Here is a 21,075-nt window from a genome sequence, read left to right on the forward strand (position 1 = left end):
GATTTCTGTAATACTACCATCAGTGGTAGTTTATTTTTTATCTAACATAGTCTTCAATTTTGAACACTCAAGCTAGATCTTGATTGCCAATTCTGCCCCAAAATAGGGGACATAAACATAAAATAACAACCTAGAAACCATTTTAGAAACATACGCATTCTGTTTGAAATCGGACTAAAATTATTACTGGTACTCACACTTGAAAGAGTAAACAAAACTGTGTATGCTAGGGTTTAAGGAGTCTTTATTCTTAGGCCAATGAAAAAAGTATTTTTAAAGAATTGACCAAAATATGAACTTTGCTATTTAAGTAGTATCACCTGAAATTAAAAATAAAAGTTTTTTTTTCCTGTTTTTAAGTGATACCTGCCATTAAAAAGAAAACTACTGTAACCAAAACTCCCATAAACCCCACTAAAACCAGAGATTAATACATAAATAGTCATAAGTCTTAAAGAGATTAAATTTAAATAAACTTAAGAGTAAAGATAGCGTTTTGTTTTTTATAAATTGTATCCAGGATAGATGATACTTAATGTAAGGTCTACAATTATTATATCACTTTGTACTATAAATAGCTATAAAGACAAGACCTATACATAGGCTCAGGGGCTCACATAGTAACATAGTATGTGTACATGCTAAAACTTTCAAATTTTCTTTGCATTTGCTTCCTAAATATAAAAACAGGAAAACAACTTCAATTTTTCTATTCTAGAGAAAAGATAGTACATTTATTTAACTTGATTTATACGACAGCAAATGTAACCATATACACATTTATATACACTTATGTGTACATATGTGTGTGCACACATTTACACACAGGTATGTGTCTCAAAAGTGATAAAGATAAATTATAACAAGTTTGGAAATCAAAACAACAAAATTTGCTTTCTCTCTTTTTATAAATACTTTTTTATTATTTTTGTTTTTCTAGGACCCACCAGCTCCAAGTCAAGTAGTTGTTTCAATCTAGTTGTGGAGGGCATAGCTCACAGTGGCCCATGTGGCGATCGAACCAGCAACCTTGTTAAGAGCACCGCATTCTAACCTACTGAGCTAACCGGCCACCCCAAAATTTGCTCTTTGACTGGCGAGGCTCAGGGGCTCACATAGTAACACCTTATAATATAATAGTGCTTTTATATTTCTCAAATAGTCATTGCAACTATTCTATAGTAATAATAGCTAACTGTTATATAGCACCTACTACATGCTAGGAACTGTACATACTTATATATACATATATACACATATTCATTGAATTCTTAGAAATCACATTACAAAATAGTATTCCTATTCTTATTTTAAAGGTGAGGTATGTAGGCAGAGAAAGGTAAGCAGCTTTGTGCAAGTTACCTAAGTGGCAGAACCAGGCTATAAACCTAGGCAGTCCAAATCTAAAGCTCATTCATATTCTGTTATCTCTATAAATAAATGCTATTTTAGATGAGCAACTCAAAGTCACATAGCAAAGGGTGGAGCTGGGCTCAAATCTTTTCTCCTGCTTCCCACTCCCACATTTTTTCCACCCTTTCTGTTACACAGATATGACCACCTGAAGAAAAGTAAATTTATAACCAACTAAAAAAAAAATAAACTAAGCAAAATGAAAACGTTCCTTGAAAACCGAAAGGGAAAATGAAGATTAGGCCTAAAGGCAAACTCAACAGCCCACCTTTATTCAAGTCTTTCCTACATAGTAAGAAGACTCAAAAGAAAGCATTTTCATTTTCATATCCCACCGTAAGGACTTTATGTACTAAAAAAGTCTATATCATCTCTCTATTTTGATTTATTACAAGGGAGGGGCTACAGCGCCCAAGGAAGTGCACGTGCTTGGCACGTATGAGGCCCTGGGTCCAACTCTCAGCACCTCCACCTCAGCTCAGCTTTCGACACCACTCGGGAAGAAACACAGGCCCAGCATGATTTACTGCATGCCTGATACTTCAACAATAGTGTCACAGGGACATATTCCTTCCTCCACAAATGAAAATATTCATACTGCAAACACATGTTACTTCATAGGGCCAGCTTACCTACTTCTACAGGTTTGCTGGACAGCGCTGAGAAAGTGAGATACGTGACATAGCAGCTTATGAGACCTGACTGCAGTAACCCGGAGTGTGGCTGTCCTAGAAAATGACAAGAGACAGATTTTAAGACAGTGTTTTACATTTCAATGATAAGAAAGCACATGCTTAAAAAAATAGGTCACCTGACACCCCAAATGGTATTCCTCAAAGTTGGACCCCTGCCTTTAAAGGAAAGAAGAGGTGTTATCTGAGAAACATGATGTGTTTCTCAGATAACACTAAAAAGATCTGGGGAGAGGGAGTTAGTTATACATTGAGCCTAACTGCTATTTCAGTGATGCCAAGTTCTGCCAAGTTCTCTACCAACACCTTACTTTGATAATAACTACAGCTGTACTTAAACATATGGCTTGGTTCCCCCTGAGGTTCACAACATTAGCTCTTAAATCACAAGATCTCAGAAGAAAATTTATCATCATTATTGTGTGAGATCACACGGCTTAGTGGGGTAAATGACAGATTTCATAGGCCGTGGATTCCAGATTCTCCAAGGCCAGCAGACACTTTACAGTTCATGACAGTGGAAAAGGCTCATTCATGTCTGTCAATGGACAGAAAACAAACAAACAAACAAACAAACAAACAAACAAACAAACAAACGGAATACCAGAGCTGGTCTAGGTCAAAGAGGAGGGCTATGGGGCTTAGCATTCATTGGAAGAAGAACTTTAATATTACAGCATTTAAATCAAACTCAGTGTTTGGATCATTGAAAATAAGCAGGATGACTCTTGGTTATGACATAAAAGGGATTTTTTTTTTTTTGGTCACATTTTCAACCACCTGCTGGCATGAAAGGATTTAGTTTTACCCATTCTTCTCTATGATTAAATTTTCTTCTAGAATTATAATTATTAAATTAGTGACCATCAAAGACATAGAAATGGACCCTAAAAAAGGTTGCTCTTTGGTATGGGAATAAGATTTACCTTAACAACTCATGCTTTAAACTAAATATTTCTTTCTCTTTTTTCCTTTTTTTAATTAAATTTATTGGGGGTGACAAATGTCAGTAAATTTACATAGATTTCAAGTGTACAATTCTATAATACATCATCTATATATCACATCGTGTGCTCACCACCCAGAGTCAGTTCTCCGTCCATCACCATATATTCCATCACCATATCCATTACCATGACCCCCTTTAAACCAAATATTTCAAAATATTATAACCATTTCTAAAGGTAGGATTTAACCCAAAGGATATTTTAATCTGAATACTAATAATGTTTTAAGAAATTCTTAACTGACCAATTAAAGAGACTGGAAGAATAATACTCTGAATGTCAATAACGGACTTGAAATTTTTAGTACAGAAAAACTTTTAAATTATCCAATACTAACTTCTTTTTAAATCACCATTTTAGAAAGTATTCAAAGGGCTATAAATTTATTGGCCATATTTTCCTTTTCCTATCTAGAAACCTGAATGTCATGTGCTTTTTCATCACCTGTAAAGTAAGATACGTACAAGAAAACATGAGACCAGGGACAATTCTCTCTATAACCAAAGACAGCATACTGGCTTATGATATTAGAAGTCATTTACAAAAGACAATTCATACTTATACCTTCTGAAGCACTTTCAAATCTAATTGTCACTTCCATTTGGCTTTGAAACAACCATGAGCAAGGACTTGGGTCTGAGGAAACTCAGCTCATGGAGCCAGCTGCTGCTGGCTGACCTGGAATCGGATTTCCCGCTTCCTGACTCCTGGACCACATTGTCCCTGATTTCTGGTCCACAGGCCTGGGATGAAAGATGAGCCCATAAACAGCTCCTTCCTGAGCCTTCTCATTCAAGTTTTACACAGAGTATAGAGAAGAACTCAGTATACTCTAAGGGCGTTCTCCATTTAAAGGCTCCTTGTAGTACATTATTTAATAATGGCAATATCTAGCTCCCTATTTCATTGACTTCATTTTATTCAGATCTTTCTTGACATGAGGTGTGCTTGATGATAACATTCAGCTCAAGCATGGGATATGAAGAGAAGACTGGAGTCCCACCTTTCCTATTGCTGACCCATTCACAGTAAGTTAAAGAATGATCATAATTTTTTTAAATTGAGTTTGCTCAAAAAAAATTATAACATAAATAAGGAAGAATGGAAAAAAACTGTGCTTACGATCTTGGACACAGGGTGAGATGGCTACCAGTGAAATAAGCAGACACAGGCCTCCATTTACCCCCAGGAGAATTTTGTTTTCCGTGCAATCATCTTTCTTTGTATAAAACACTGCCATCAAAATCAAGCCTCCAGTAGCAATGGAGTACATGATGAGTGTCACCAGGGCCAGAGAGGCGTACCACAGCTTGTTGTGAACAGTGCCTGCAGTCCTGTTTTTCCCGGAAGTGGATAAGAGGGGAGAGAAGACAAATCAGTAAAGGACCCAATTAATTCTGACCACATTTACCATCCTTCAAGCATTAACTAATGCTGTCAAGCCCCAGGCCATCATAGTCGAGTTGTCCAGAAGACCTCATTGTACCAATGACTCTGCTCCATCAAAGCTAGAAGCTACAGGTAAATATGCAAAAACTTACTGGTTCAAGCTTAGAATTTTTTTCCAAATACTCAAAGAATTCTGCTCTGACTTGAGTGTATTCATCAGCTAAAATGAATACCCACAGATTTTACTCTAGCTCCCCCACTATGAATGTGAATTACCCTGGGACATGTTTTGGCAGTATTGAAAAGTGGCTCTTGGCTAGAGTTCACTTCAAGTTTTCCGTATAAACACAGAGACTGGAGGTGCCACAGTTTCTTACTCCAGGTGCTGTCAGCAGCTCCTACTAAAGCTCATCTTGTCTTTAGGGAAAGAAGCAAATTAAGTCCACTCAGAGAAAGACTGGCTGAACTCAGCTCTTTTATCCCTGCACTGAATGGGAGGATCTGTAATAGCACTGCTTCTCCAAAACAATGCCAAGGATGATTAAGGGAGAATCTGACATTTAAAAAAAAAAGAGAATAAAATCAGCCAGGAAAAGAGTAAATATTTCAAGAGATTTAAAGCGAAGAATCTGGAAGAAGAGATTAATGTGCTTTCTAGTTTGTATACATATTAATAAAGGGAGGGGGGACATAAGTGGGGCTGTAGCAATCTACAGAAATTGTTCAGAACAAAGAAAAGAGTGTTCATCAATGCTAAATGAAGAGGACAAAACAACAGGAAGAATGGGTTGAATCATTGTCATCTGCCTTATGATTAAATTGCCCTTTGTAACCACATTCTCACAAACCTTCAGAGAAAGCAACTTGCTTAATGTTTGCACACAACTGGAAAGTGTTCAAGCAACGCAGCTAAAATATTTTAATGATGAAAAACTTACTGCAGCCAGAGTCCAAGAAGATAGGCCAAAATGATAATGACAATTATATTCCTGAAATTGAGCCAGGCGCTCCAATGACCACAGAATTATTCTAACATAAAAGGCACACAAAGGAAATGAAGAGAAAATGAGACCTGTGAAAGGGGGGAAAAAAATTCTAACAGCCAAATAGTAATTGATGACAGAGAGAGAATGAATTATGTAGAAAAAGGTAAATACTGCTGACCAATGTGTGGGAGAGGTCCAACTGTTTCTTCACCAGTTTTTTGGGGTTATGTTATTACTACATGAAAGACTTTCTTACAGTTAATTTATGCTTATATTCTCAAAGTTAAATCTTTACCCCAACCTCTCTACTCAACTCCATACTCATAATATCCAACTGTTCAGTGTCCCCACTTGAGAGGTCTAACCAGCATGTTAAAATTAGCATGTTCAGATGAACTTCCCAACATTCAAACCTCCATCCCTTAAACCTACTCTTCTATGACCTCCCCAACCTCAGAAAACGACAATTCCATCTCTGGAGGAGCGGAGAGATGAAGAAAAGAACTGCCTTTGCTCTTGATTGCTGTCCTTCTCCCCGTTTCTCTCCCCTCCCCCACTGCCATGACATCACTATCAGCAAATTCTACTAGTTTCAACTTCAGAATGTATCAGACCTGATTGCTACTAACGTCTGGCTCCAAGCCACACCAACTCTCAAGTAGCTTATCCCCCACTGGCCTCCTTCCTTGCACTTCTGACTCCCTCTAATCTTTTCTCAGTGTAAAATATACATTAGATTACATGCCCTTCCATCTCATAGAATGGCCCCAGAAACCCTACAGGATCTGGCCCAGTGCCACCTCAGATCTCATCTCTGGCACCCGTCCCTCTCCACTGGGGTCCATCCGCAACAAGCACAGCAGGGCCCAGCAGAGTCCTGCCTCTGCTTCTCCCCCACTTCCTTCATCTCCCTCACACCTTATCAGGAAGCCTTTTCCTGCCCTGTTCTCCCCAACTCCCCCACCATTTTGTTTTTTTCTCCAGAGTACTTTTCACCATTGTACGTATTGCTTATTTGCTTAATCAATCAAGTTGATTATCTCTCCCCTCTCCCCCTAGGAGAATGTAAGCTCCAGAGCAAGGCATGGTTGTGTTCACTGCTGTTCTCCTATTGCGTGGAGCTGGCAAATAACAGATGTTTAATGAATATACTGGTGCAAGGACTGTAAACTGCTAAAAAATAACAGTATGCAGCAAAGTGAGCAGAGAGACTGCTTTCTTGCTGCTCCAGAGTCAATTGGTCCTCCTGATGACATCTTGTTTTTACAGACATCCCAAGTAAGTGCCATGACTTACTTATCTTCACAGTCTTGATGCCTGCTACACAGTTAATATTCCAAACTAAATAAATGCAAAATGAGAAGCACGTGAATGGAGATTAGGAAAGGACCAGGCAATAAGGCACAGTGCATGACACAGCAGCAAGCACGCACCAGACTGGGAGAGTTGGCTGGGCTCAAGCTTGGGGTGAAGGTTGGGAGTAAACAAAACCCAAAAACAACATGAAAGTCTAGAAAATTTAGAAACTGGGTCTTCATTAGAAGTACCTGGATATACTATCTACTTTCTATTTCAGTTTCGATACGGAATTGACACTTCAAATCACAAAACGTGAGCCAGAAAGTCTTAAATACAAGACCACAGGCCCCAAATTGATGTACTTACGCTAAGACAACTTATGCTAAGACACCAAACCAAGACAATTTAATTCTAGTTTCAGCTCTCCCAGAAATGGAATCTTAAACCAGTTAATTAGGAATTGCCTGATCAGCACTAGCTAGGTAATTTGCTTAACACACCCCTCCCATCATCCCCTATGTGAAAGTAACCTTGCAACAACCAACCCACTTTTTTGCCTTGCATAACTTCTTGTCCCTGCTCCCTTCTGCCTGTAAGTCATCCATTTGGCATCGCTCCTCAGAGTGCATTCCTACCTGCTAGATTGGATGCTGCCAGATTCAAATAGATCTAACTCAAATAAACTCTTTAACATGTCTTAATAAGCTTTTTTTTTGTCTTTTAAGAAAAGAAAAAACACCTTAAACACCTGGTCCAACCACATCATTCTACAGCTATGAAAACTGAAGTCAGAGAGGCCAGATAATATGCCTAATGTGAAACAGCAAGCTACAGAGTGAGGGACATAAAAATCTGGAGTCTTCTGGTTTCCAGGTCCATGGCCTTTCAACCCTACTGCATTAAGGATCTTCTCAAGACTTTACAATAAGTGAAAAAAAACGGGGGGTGGGGAGAGAGGGAAGATAAGCAGGAGTCTCTGTTTAAAAACACAGCAAAAACTCTAAATGGGATGAACTTACATGAAAGTAACAGTATTCATGAGCTTCCTAGCTTAATCCTAATTTTAGGCAAACCAACCAACAATGCGTATGCCGACAAAAGGGGTTTTGTTGGACCACCGGCCTCAAAAGCTGGACAACAGCAACATCGTTTGTTGCAAAGCACTTAGGCCATTCTTATTGAGTGGTTTCTGGAAAGTTTTTTAAGCAACCAAACTCTTCCAAAATGCCTCTTAAAAGCTGGCATCAATAATTAGTCCCAGCAAATGGCTTCAGAATCAATCAAAACATTAAAGTCAGAGTGAAGAAGCACAAGTATTCTCCACGGAACATACTAATCAACGGGCAAATCACGCCCTCAACATCAAAGACGTTATTATTTTACCATGAAGTTCTCTATTTGAAGTATGTTTGTGAAAATTTTAGGAAAAAATTAGGGTGGCATATTTATGTTGTCTGATAAAAAATTAAGAGTGAAAGTACAATTAAGGAATATGGAAAGAGTGATATATAATCAATGAAAATGCATGTCCAACATATGGTGTATATTTCTTCTGCACAACTGAGAAAATAGGGTCACATATAACTATCGTCACCCATTTGACTTATCTTTAGGAAAACTTTGCTGCCTCAAAATAAGACCTAGTGCAGACCCCAAACATAAATGACTAGGTTTCAGGGATGACCCAAGAAGCAGGACAGCATGCACTAACTCATGTGTATATATGAGCACAACTCAGACTTAAAAATCTGTATTATCATAGAGATTAAAGCTTGAAAAAAATACTAAAACATATCTGTAGTGCTATTTGTATGACTTTTCAATGTGCTGTAAACATTTTAAAAATTGTCTATAAGCATTTGGGTTCTTATTCAAATATTTACCAAATAATAAAATGATTAACACTATCTTTTCAGCATGCATCTCATGATTTGATCTTTAAAAAAAAACAAAACCCAAGTAAACATAACTACCACTGCCAAGCTGAGGAATATAATCAGAATGAAAAGTATTTGGAGAGAATTTGGAAAGTACATTTTGTTTTGTCCCAAATAAAAAATAAAATTCACATTCATACAGAACTTTCTAATATTTTTCTCCCAAAACAGTATAAAGTAACATGATGCCTACAAAATCTACAAAATAACAAAAGCCTTAATGAATACAATAGGCAGTAATTTCAATGCATGTTTTATAAGTAAAGTAAGACAGAGGGCAGCTAAGTGCTTGGTCCAGAGTCACAAAGAGGGTCACTGTGGCCTTAGTACTTAAGGGGCTGGATCCATGTCTGGCTGTTATTTCCTCTATGTGGCTCAGTAAGAATAAAAACTAGCTATTAATATTAATAATCCGGCATTTCCCACTTATCCTGGGATATGAATTCTATTTTCAAGACACTTAAAAAGAGTCTAGGGTTTTAAAATGCAGGACGACTTTCTAACGTAGCACAACAGATCTTCCTAATGAAGGGGTCCTTCCATTCTTAAGCAGTTGAGGAGAAAAAATGTTTTTTTTTTAAAGGAAGGAACTATTCCATTACATATTCGTTACAGAAAGTGAACATCCAGCTCCAAAATACTTTTTTCTTTAATCTCCTGAGGATAGGAGTATAAGGTAAAGCCGACCCAAGTTTTCAGCCAACAACACAATCACAAAACCGGGGCAGAGAGGTGCCAGGATGGGGTTGAGTATGTCTAAGTTACACCATTGATTCACTTGGAGCCCAAATGAGAGAGCGCAAAGGAAAAGAATGCCAAAAAGTATAAAGAAATGAAGTAGAAGAAGGAGAGGGAGAAAGGATAAAAAAATGGTATGGGAGAGAAAAGTACATGAAGAGGTCCAAAGAGCTGGAGAGAAGGGCGAATGGCTGCAAAAACTGTTCTTGTTGTAAGGAGGCTGCTGATCCCTGCCAGTACAACTCCCAGTAGAGCCTTTATCAACACAGCACTGTGGGCAGGGTCTGAGTCAGTAAATGCATTCACTTGGAAACTTTCCATAAATGCACATACCAGTTCTTATTCCATTTATGTGCAAAATCCACAAGCAGGAAGAGCTGGATGCCTATAAAGATGAAGCCTCCAACGGCTCCCACATAGCGCCAGGCTGCAAAAGAAGACGGCCCAAGAGGAGATGACATTATTATTCCAAGTGTTAGCTCAAAAGAGAATAATGACTAGTCCATTTTTACTGTATGCTCACTATACCTGCAACACATTTAATTCCTACATAATCGTGTAAGATAGGTACTACTGTTGGACCCACTTTATAGATGAGAAAAACTGAGTCTACATAAGCTGACAAGGGCCCATAGCCAGAAAAGGGTGTAGCTGGAATGAGAACACAGACAGTTTTCCTCTGGAACATCCCAGTGTAACCTCCATGCAATAACTGGCAGACAGTCTAACAGATGCAGTGATTCATAAAGTCATCACAATCTACAATTTAAAAGTAAAAACACATTGCCAGGAAAATCAAGCGTTCTAATTTTATTGGATAGGGAGCCACCAGTGTCTAGTGAGGAAATGCGATTCTGACTTAGGGCCCAAGGACTCAGATTCGACTTCTAGCTCTGAGACAAAGAGGCTCTGACCTTGTATGCGCCATGTCACATCCCTGGGTTACAGTCTATCTATAAAAATAGCTGAACTAGACTAGAGGACTGCTATGTTCCTTTGCATTCTAAACATATTATTCTACTACATAAAAGTACGTCGGCAGGGAAGAGAAAACCAGTTAACAGCATTTTAGGTAAAAACAAGACCTGGCGATAAGTTCCTTGAGGAGTACATAAAACTAATGTGACCTTGAAAAACTAGCTGGACCCTGATATGTGACTATTTGCGGGTCTATGGCTATTCCTTATGGACTGACAGTGTGAATATTTTTCCTATCAAAATTATTAAAGGGAATTCATTTGGATTGAACAGTATTTTGAACCACTGAAATGCAGACTTTTTTCCCTCCCTAGCTCATATGAAAAAGGGGCCCCTGTTTTAGTTATGACTAAAGGCATCATATTAAATTAATTTTCATAGGTTCTATCAATAAGGAATCTAATTCAATGTTATACAGTTTCATATAAGGTAAGTTTAGAAACGGACTAGAGGAGGCCTTTCTGATTGCATTATAGCTGCAGCAGATTAAAGCTGCTAAGAAGCCCTGTGTTCTGTGTCCCAGATGTTCTGCACAGTATTTAGAAAGAACAAGGTCTCTAGAGCCTCTTCAAACATGGCTGGTGGTGTCAGACTGACATGCTAAACTGATTTTCAAACTAATTTTAAGTGTCTCATTTTTCCTTCGGGCCAATAACCTTAAAATTATCATTTCAATTCTTCAGCCTGCTGAGTATCTAAAGGTCCTCCCCTGACCTACCGGAAGGGAGGGAGTATGGCAAAGGGTAAGAAGGGGGGGGGGGGTGACATGGGATTCTGATGTCTGGTGCCTGGGGTTTGTGGTCTCACGTACTCAAAGAATGAGAATGTGGACTCGGAGAGGTAAATTTAAGCAGCATACAGTTTTACTGCAAAAGTGAAAAGCACAAGCCTACAGCTCTCAGAAGAGAGGGCGGATCCGAATGGAATGCCCCGCAGGCTAAGCTGAGCTGGAGACTATCTGTCCTTGAATCCGTAATCTTTAAATTGTTTACCAGGAGCCGGTTGGGCTCCCCTGCTCCCCTTCCTGCACCTGGGCTGGTATCTTGGCTGACTCTGCAGCCTGACGGGGTAGCCCCTCCTGCCCAGTTTCCTTTTCTACATTTTTTTTCTGTGAACTGCTGTTCTCTTTGGCCTTGAGGCCCTCCTCCACGGGTCCCTGACTGCTCATGATTTTCCCATCCCACTTTGAGACTGTTCGTCTGGGCCTTGATGCCCTCCACTGCAGTCCTGTCCCTAACTGCCTATGACTTTCCTATCTCAATAGGAGAGGGACAGGAAGTAGTGAAAGTAGATAAAATATGGGTAGGTTAGGGCTTGCCACAAGAAAACCGGTAACTCCAAAGGTACCCTGGACTACACTTTTAAACAATTTTACAAAATGGGTAAAAAAATAAATAAATAGGTACCCCAAATACCCCATTTGTACCATTCAGAAAGGTCTCCTGATCCGGAATGAAGAAAGCTCCTGAGCACATGGCCCCCAACAGCAGAAGCTTGAAGAACCAAAAGCTGGAAGAGGGGGGAAAAAAAAGGAAATGTATTTAAATGATATTCAAGGAAGGACAAAAGACCTCTTAGAAGATAAGCATGTCTATCCACTGGTACTGTTCTCTACAAATCGTGGGGAAGTAATTAAATGACTGGAGACTGTCTTTTCCCATAATCAGACAAACTCAGCATGGCCTCTGACTGTGCAAAACACCATTTTATTATAGGGGGGGAAATGACCTGGGGAAAGGTCTCGGTAAGAAATTAACTCTTGCCTTCACTGCATTTCTCATTATGGTACCAGTGTTATAGATAGGACTCTAGTTCTTAGGCCACTATTTGGGGACAAGTATCAGTACTATCTTCCCTAAAATCAGTGTCAATTTCAACAAGAGGAAGAGCAGGTAGAGGATCTGATGAGTAGAAGTGGTCCTAGAACACTGTTCTGAATATAAGGAAAGGGGAAAATATCCCCGTGAAAACCAAAGGCTTACCCATTGTGAATATAGGCTCTGCAACTTTTGCTGTTGTTGATATTGAACGTCAGGAGGCAGAAGATAAAGAAAAAACAGGCCATTCCAAAGCAGACTCTATACACCGCAGAATACCCCACCAGCTTCTCACAGGTGTCACCAGCTTTAATACCTTTACAAATGTCTTCGTAAAAAGGAATCTGAGGAAAAAGAGAGAAAAGTCATGTTAAAACTGGGTCAACGGGCTGTCGTGAAGTGCTCCTTTAGCCTACAAGTCAAAATCCCATGTGGAAATGCACCATGTGCACAGAGAAACAAATACTGAGAAGACCTCTTGCTAAGGTTTTGTCCTAATTTTCTTTGAATCTTTTTAAAAGATATACTGCTCATAACATATCACTCAGCCTTTACTTACCTCAAATTAACTCTGAAATCCAGCATCAGAATGTTTTTAAATTACACTTGTAATACATAGATATATTTTTCTTGAAATGCATAAATATGTAGAATAAAAAGTGGGAGACTTCCTTAACTCCCACCCCAAAACGTCACTGCCCTCTCCTCAGGAGAGTTAATAATTTGGTGAGTACTTATTAAGTTATAGATATATAAATGTGTGTACGTATGTATGTATACATACCCCCATATTTACATACAATAAATACATACACATACCTTACTCTGGTACCATATATACTGTGTGTCTGTGTGTGGGTATACCCTTTAAGTAGAAGAGTGTATGTATTGTTCTGCAATACATTTTTTTCCAATTAACAATAAGCAGTGGAGATCTTTCCCTGTTAATACATAAAATCCCACCCCACTCTTTTTTTAACCACGATGTAATGTTTTATAGTAAGGCTAGATTAAGACTCATAAGCATTCCCACATTGATCTTGTTAGGAAGGGTTTTTGTTTTGTGTATTTGTTTTTTATTATTAGAACCACGGATTCAATAACCATTGTCGTACATGCCTCATTGCACATGTCCCATTATTTAACAGTATAGACTCCTCAGTGGGTCCAGTACACGTAGTATCTACATTTTAAACTTTCAAGAGTGAGTCAAATCACACTTTCCAAGACTGCACCAATTTATAGCCCACCCGTAATATCTGAAACTGCTCAAGTTCCCACCCTGAATATTCAGTTTAAAGATAAAAAAAAACCCTACTATCTTGTTTTAATATCCATTCCTCATTAGTATTAATAGTAAGGTTTACTTCTTTTCTTAAATTTATGGTCAACTGTACTTTTCTTTGTGAATTGGCTGTTTAATTTTTTTCTTGATCCACTAGAGCTCTTTATTTATGGGTCTTCATCTTCTGATGTCGCCAATGGTTTATTCTGGACTAATCAGAAGCTTTCCATCTGAAACCTATTAACATTATCAGAATAATTAAAAGCTTACATAATCAGAACAGGTAATACATTTCTATTAATGTAAGAAAATAAGGATTTTAGTCAGTGATTAAAAAAACTTGATTCTTACCTATAGCAAAGCTGAACACTTTTCAGAACAGAAAATAAGTTGAAAATCACATTACAGTTGTTATTCACAAGACAAAAATATCACAGAGGGAAAAAAAATGACACAAAGCTGGAGGTAAAACTGAAGCATTAATTTCTTCCCCAGAAAAAAATCTTAAAGAAACAATGACTGAGGCTATTACGATTTCCATAACAGGAAAGACTGCCACAAAAGGAAGACTAAATTTAATTGGAGTTCATCTTCCTGAATGCGGATTCCCTCCCCTCAGAAAAGGCCTGCAGTTATTACTATACCTGAATCTCAAACATGTTTTCCCAAAACAAAACATGTTTTCCCAAAACAAAACATGTTTTTCAAAATTACTGACTCAGGCAAAAATGCATTGTTACTGAGGTCCTATTAGTACAGCTCCATTTTCATAAACAGATAAGAAAGATTTCATAGAAACATCAAATGCTTTATGTCAGCAAGTTCTTACAACTGCAATTTTTTTTAGATGAGGGCAAGATGTAAATGAATAAAGAGAAACACTAATGTATTTTTGACCAGACTACAAAACAAAGTAACACACGTGTAAGGTTGCCAGATAAAACACAGAATGTCTAGTTCAATCTGAATTTCAGATAAACAATGACTAATTTCTTAGTATAAATATGTACCATACCGTATTTGGGACATACTTAAACTAAATATTGCAAGGGATGTATTTGTACTAAAAAAGTATTCCTTGACAAGAAGAGACAAAGCTCAAAAGAGGGCAGGGTTCTTTGGGAAGGGCCAGGTATATGCCATGCAAAGAAGTCTGGCCCCTGTCTGTTGGAAAGGGAAAATGACTCTATCCTGGAATGCCTCTCGTTGCCAAGTGGAGGACATACTGCAGAGAGGACAGGTTTGAGGCAGAAGGGTAAATTAGAAGGCTGGATGAAGAAGGAACCAGTAGCAGGGAAACTAGAAATTCTGTAGGTAGAAGTCATAGTTGGGAGGACTGTATGGGTGACAAGAATGTAGTGAAGATCGGGAAGAGGGTTCTCTTCTGCTTTAACACATTGCTGTTTGGGGTAGAGGGAGAATAGGGTTGGCAGAGAACAAAGAATGGAAGTGGAAGAACAAATCAGAAGTTTGTTTTTAAGGGTCATTCCTGGGTTATTCCAGTGAAAGTGCCTGGGCTGGAAATTGCTTCAGAATAGCAATTAAGACTAGGCAAGGATTCAGGAAGTGACCCCGCGCAGTGACCCCACGCAGCTACTGAGAGTAGTCAGCAATTTCTCTGAAGGAGTCTGAGTGTTTAGCTGTGTTTCACCGTGAGTGAACAAACTCACAGAGTTAAAATCTTTAGACACTAAAGTAATGGTGGACCTCAACACAAAGTTGGTGTTTCAGAGCCTCTAACCGGAAACAACAGCTACACCCATAAGTGGTGCAAGTAACAAGGAGATAATATTTTAAATCTGTAAAAACTATACTGATGAAGAAACCACCTACCTCACTTACTAGACTGTTTTATTTATGTGGGATTTATTATATATATAATAAATATATAGTATTTATAATCATTTATAATATTCACTTAACTCCTTTCTTCCACTCTTTCAGTAAAGCCAATTCATGATACACACACACACACACCCTCATCCCCTGCAATACATTATGTCAGTACCCCCTTCATCTACACTAGCCCATCTTTGACCTTCAGGCTCTTCTCCATCTCCCACCCCATACCCACTTCTCTCCTCTCCTTCTTCTAAAATCCATTTTAAGGAGAACACTAATGTCAGTAGGTCTGAGCTCCTATCATCCCCCACAAATGCCCTCCCTTGTTGACTCCCCGAGGCCCTTAGGCTCATCAAAGGGTGAGTATGTGGCATGGCATATTTCATCCAAAATAAAAGTAGGCAAACAACCCCCTGCTCCAAATACTAAGACCTGCTTTATGCTCTGTGGGTGACTTAGTCATTTAGCCTTCAGTAAGTACTGTATATTTTTAGGCAGAGAACCTCGAGTTGAAAAACCTGGCAAGATTTAGCAAGGAGAATTTGCTCTGATTAAATATTTGCTGTTCCAAGCTCCATCCCAGTTTTGGAAAAAGAACACATACAACACACACACATTCCACACTGTGGGGGGAAAGGGGATGGGCCAGCTAAGGGTGTTGCCTTTTAAGTCTGGCTCTGGGCATCCAAGGACACTGCTTCTGTGTTGGTTCTATACACATTCGAGGGCAAGGGGTTTCCTCCTAACCCTCAAAACAATCAAACACAGAGCCACAAATTATTAGTAAGGATAAGCTCACTGCCAAGCCTAACTCCACCAACTTGGGCAAATTACACACCTTCCCTGAGCTTCAATGTCCCTGTCAGTACAACGAAATAATACTGTGGCCCACCTCATAAAGTTGCACTGAGAATTCAATCAGTTAATCCTTGTAAAATGCTCACCATATAGTTTCATCATGTAAACTTCCTTAGTTTTATGGCACTACCATTTTTACAAAAAGAACTTTTGGGGAAGGGAGTCCGGCCCATTACATGAACCACTTATTGGATGATGCACTCTGATTTAAACATGGTGGAAAATGAAAATCTCAGAAGTCTGTATAAATGCTCTGTTCACTTTACCAAAGGATTCGTATTGTAAGATACAGGGTAACTTTCAATAACATGAATCCTTACCTGGCACAATTATGTAAGAAGTGAGTTCTAAAAAACAGTATTCACTTATTTGTCTTTCAGAGACCTATTCAGAGACCTATTCAGAGACCCTAAGAAAATACATCTGAACTCCCAAATCATGGAAGACATGTTCAAAACATCAACATAAGTATTAAGCTCAAAAGGACGGGAGCTAGAAGAAAATCCACATAATTTTGTATCCATAGGAGAGATGCTAGCTATGCCCCCCAAATAACTTTCATCTCAGGCAAATAAATATACAGAAACAATAGAAAAGCTACAGAAAGGCCTACAGGTCTAGTTGGCCAGGAGCCCAGATGTTGCAAACTTAGAGAAAGTATAGACTCTGGGAGTGGTTCTTACAGAAATGGAGAGGAAGAAGATGAGAGTCATGTTCCTATATCAAAGCATTATTATGGAGAGATGAGAAAATAGCATATTAACAAAGCTAATGATTCCTACATTTCATTATATCAAATTTCTAGGGCACTGAGTGAAACCAAGATACAAAGAAAGCTTTGGGCAGCTCCGTGTGAGTAATAGCATGAAAACTAGAACAACTAGATCTGCAAGTTCTGTTTAATATCCCTTATGTGAAAATGAATTTCAGAACCGAGAGCCTCTCTCAGTCTGCCTCTCCTCTTTCTGATATTCCACTTGTCCTCCAACTTTGTAAGACAATTCATTTTTCTCTGTGGAGTCATTGCAGGGTCCATGACAGCAATGTCTGTCTGTTACCTACCAATGGACAGAAACTGTGAAATGGGGAATGCTAAGATCTGCTTCTATCCTCCTGCGCACAGCCTCTAGGCAACCAAGGCTCATGTCTCAGCACATTATTATCGTTGAGGTCCTTTGTGGGATGTAAGGGTTGTTTAAAAAAACAGAAACAACAACCAGCACTTGCTTTTCTTTTCTTTGGGTTTCTAAACATTTTTAAGAGAAAAGTCTAGACACAAAGGAAAGGCCATATGAGGACACAGTGAGAAGGCGGCCATCTGTAAGCCAAGGAGAGAGAATTCAGGAGAAACCAAACCTACCAATACCTTGATCTTGGACTCCTAACCTCCAGAAATATGAGAAAATAAATTTTTATTATTTAAGCCAAAAAGGGAGAGAAAAGTCTACATTGTGTCATTATTAAAAGCCACAGGAGGAAATAAAACTCCTGAAACTGGTTTTATTTGACCCTGCTATCCCTAGAATTAGGAATTTAATGCTCCCAAACAGTAACTCCTCAGAATCTCGGAAGCAAGCTCACAGCTCCTCCACCATGAGCATTTCCATCCGGATCGAACGGCCACAAATATGATCAGACAGTCAGAAAACAACTCTAGTCAAACTGTAACTGGTAAACTTTCAATCTCAACAGGACAACTTCCGGACTGACTCATTTGATGGTATGAAGGGCTCCTCCACAGAAGGGGAACAGGGATCAGCTAATGTCAATCTCTGTTTAGAGAATTCGGTAATATCGAAGGTGGAATGTATAAACAAGAACCACACCAGTTAATGATCTTGAAGGAGATGTAAGAGTTAATTTCAATGAAAACTTATGGAAGTCTTCAATGAGGCAACAGCAGTGGGGACTGGGGGCCATGGAATGGATAGATCCTGTACGCCGATTTGATGGGGCCTATAAATAGAGGCCGAAGAACCTGGACTAGGAATCCTGGTTCCTAGCTTGGTAGCTGATCCTGGTTTCTAGCTTGGTAGCTGATCCAATGGCAGACCAGTAGTGGATAGGAATCACAGGAGATCAGCAGTTTCTGGGTAGAAGTGCCTGTATCAAAGGAAAGAGTGAGCAGATGGTTAAGCAAGGGTGCAGTGCTCCAGAGAGAGAGCGGCACTTGAGATAAAAATTTGATGTGACCAGCAGAGACCACAAAGGGCACATTCAATGGGAGTAAAGCTCACCTGGAGAGTAATGTGTAGATAGAGGAAAGGGAGGGACACAGAAGTGAGCACAGCTCAGAACCCTGCGGAATGTAGACATTCCAGGGATGGGAGGAATAAAAAAACCCAAGAAGAAATTGAAAAGGTACAGAACCAGACAGAGGTTGAAAGAGTGGCTTTCAAGAAGCAGAGCACGGTCAGCAGTGTCAAATACTGCCAAATAACGAGGACTGAGACGTAACACTGGATTTGACAGCAAGGAGTCATTTGAGACATTGATCAGAATAGACTCTAGAGCTGGGTAAGAGAAGATGGACTGCAGATGGCTGAGGAGATAGTCAGGGGGTCTGGGTATGGGTCAGGAAGTGTGCCTTTTACCCATGCTTTCCAGATATCTAATTGGAAAGGTAAGGATCCAAGGACCATTCCTCAATTTTATTTATTTGTAATTGTATAAGCAATACATAATTATATTCTTATTGCCAAACAAGTTGTAAATTACAACAAAGGTACAGAAAACAGAATCCTCTTAATGGCCCAACAACTAGACCATTACTAGCCCAACCCTAACGTGATTGCTTCCCAGAGGTAAGCATTGTAGGGCTGCATGTATATCCTTCTAGACTCTCTGCTGTGTTATTCTACACTCACTACATCTTGTAGATGGTTGCATGTTCAACACACAATCTATTTGCATTCCTTTTATCTATCATATAGAATTCCACAGTCCGGAACAACCATCGCTTAGTTTCTGTCACCCAACTGGCAGGCATTTAGGATGTTTCTGATTTCTTCACTATTATAAATAATGCACAATGGATTTTTGTCCCTATTTTGTGTATCTCTCTGTACACATGTAAACTGTAGGGGTCCAGAGTGAGTCTCCCCACAATGTGCCTCCCTGGCATGCAGATTATTTAAAGCTGAAAACAACTAAAGCCCAACAAACTCAAGAAAAGATTTTGGTGTTTCACGCCCCCTTTACCTGCCTAAAAGAATTCAGGCAGAAAAACTTGCTCACAAGGAAGCTGTTCATCTTAGCATATGAGCTACACAAAATAAGCTCATTTAAAAAAATGTATTACAGTAAAAGACATATTCCCATTAATTCGTCTCAAATACTCCCCCTCGCAATGAACACACTTTTCCCAACGTTCCTGCCACTTTCTGAAGCAGTTCTGGAAGTGCTCTTTCATGGGTATCTTTAGTTGCGTTTTCGTGGCTGCCTCGATGTCCTGAATCGATTCAAAACGTTTACCTTTCATGGTCATTTTGACTTTGGGGAAGAGTCAGAAGTTGCACAGTGCCAGGTCCGGTGAATAAGATGATGAGGACACACCATAATGTTTTTGACAGGGATTACCATACCAGAAGCAATGCGTGACATGGAGTGTTGTCATGATGGAGGATGAAACTGTTTGCCCATTTCATGTTAATGCGTTGTTCATGATCCATGATTTAGGGCACACTTTAAAACACACCTTCTCTCAAGCATAGCTCATGCCCGACTGACTGCACCAAACAAGGTGAAACTTGTCACACACTGTTACTAAGGTTCGACGTGCCGTTTCCCGTATTGAAGATCCCTGCCTTTCTGTTGGATGGTACTTGGAAGCAGCATTCACGGTATTTTTTTATCATAACGAAAAGGCTTCGTGTCACACATAGCTTCTGGTACAGCAATTTCTGTCAAACAAAAACATTATAGTGTCCTCATCCACCTTATTCACCGGATCTGGCACTGTGCAACTTTTGGCTTTTCCCCAAAATCAAAATGACTCAGGACATGGGGGCAGCCACGACAGCGCAACTAAAGATACTTATGAATGAGGACTTCCAGAACTGCTTCAAAAAGTGGCAAGAATGATGGGATAAGTGTGTTCAATATGAGGGGGATTAATGGCAACGTGTCTTTTACTGTAATAAATTTTTAAAATGTAAACAAACATTCACTGTATTGTTTGATCACATCTTGTATGTAAATTAAGTGTGGCAGACAGAGGACCCAAGCCAAGTGCGCCAGATTCACCTCTGTGTCCGCTGTTTTTGGGTGGCCCCTGGCAAGGCAAGAATTTGTTTACCAAATGTTTGCTCTTTTTTATGTACCTGTGAATTGCCTCCTTTCCCTTTTAAGTCCCTTACCCCATGCCTCCCTCTCCTCAGTTCATAATGACATATATACCTCATTTTATGTGTCTTCACAATTTTCATGATGTGAATTTGCAGTGCACATGTCTTAAAACTTAATCTCCTGTTAATTTGCTGTATGTCAATTATTCGACTAGCCAGAAGAACCAAGGGGGAAAGGGTCATAGAATTGGTATGATTTAAATTTTAATAGATACTGCCGAACTCTTTCCCAGGGAGGGTTTTTGAAAACTCTAGGCTTCGGGTAACAGGGTGAGTAGAAGAAAGGAACAGAAATGCCAGCAGAGCCACACACACCCCCATGTGGTGCCGGGAAATCTGGTGTTCACCCTCACCCCACCCCACCCCACCCCACCCCAGAGTCATCAATTCAATCCTCATTTCTGAGGGTCTGTGCCCATAAGCCCGGCCCCAGCAATCAAGGGGAGTGGGATGGGACTGGAGCCCTCTGAGTCCAAGCAAACACTCTA

General features: G+C 39.4%; 1 protein-coding gene across 1 annotated transcript in view; it reads right to left on the reverse strand.

Annotated features, from left to right (window-relative positions):
* The window catches only part of SERINC5 (serine incorporator 5), a 94,510-nt gene that overhangs the window by 19,698 nt on the left and 53,737 nt on the right, over window positions 1-21,075 (reverse strand). The window contains exons 3-7 of the mRNA XM_081053157.1: window positions 12,422-12,600; window positions 11,866-11,948; window positions 9,795-9,888; window positions 4,235-4,446; window positions 2,046-2,141 (exon numbers count right to left, since the gene is read on the reverse strand). Of these exons, the coding sequence (XP_080909283.1) occupies window positions 2,046-2,141; window positions 4,235-4,446; window positions 9,795-9,888; window positions 11,866-11,948; window positions 12,422-12,600 (664 nt within the window). The remainder of the gene's footprint in view (window positions 1-2,045; window positions 2,142-4,234; window positions 4,447-9,794; window positions 9,889-11,865; window positions 11,949-12,421; window positions 12,601-21,075) is intronic.

Source organism: Rhinolophus hipposideros (genome assembly GCF_964194185.1).
Source record: "Rhinolophus hipposideros genome assembly, chromosome: 7".
NCBI classification, from domain to species: Eukaryota; Metazoa; Chordata; class Mammalia; order Chiroptera; family Rhinolophidae; genus Rhinolophus; species Rhinolophus hipposideros.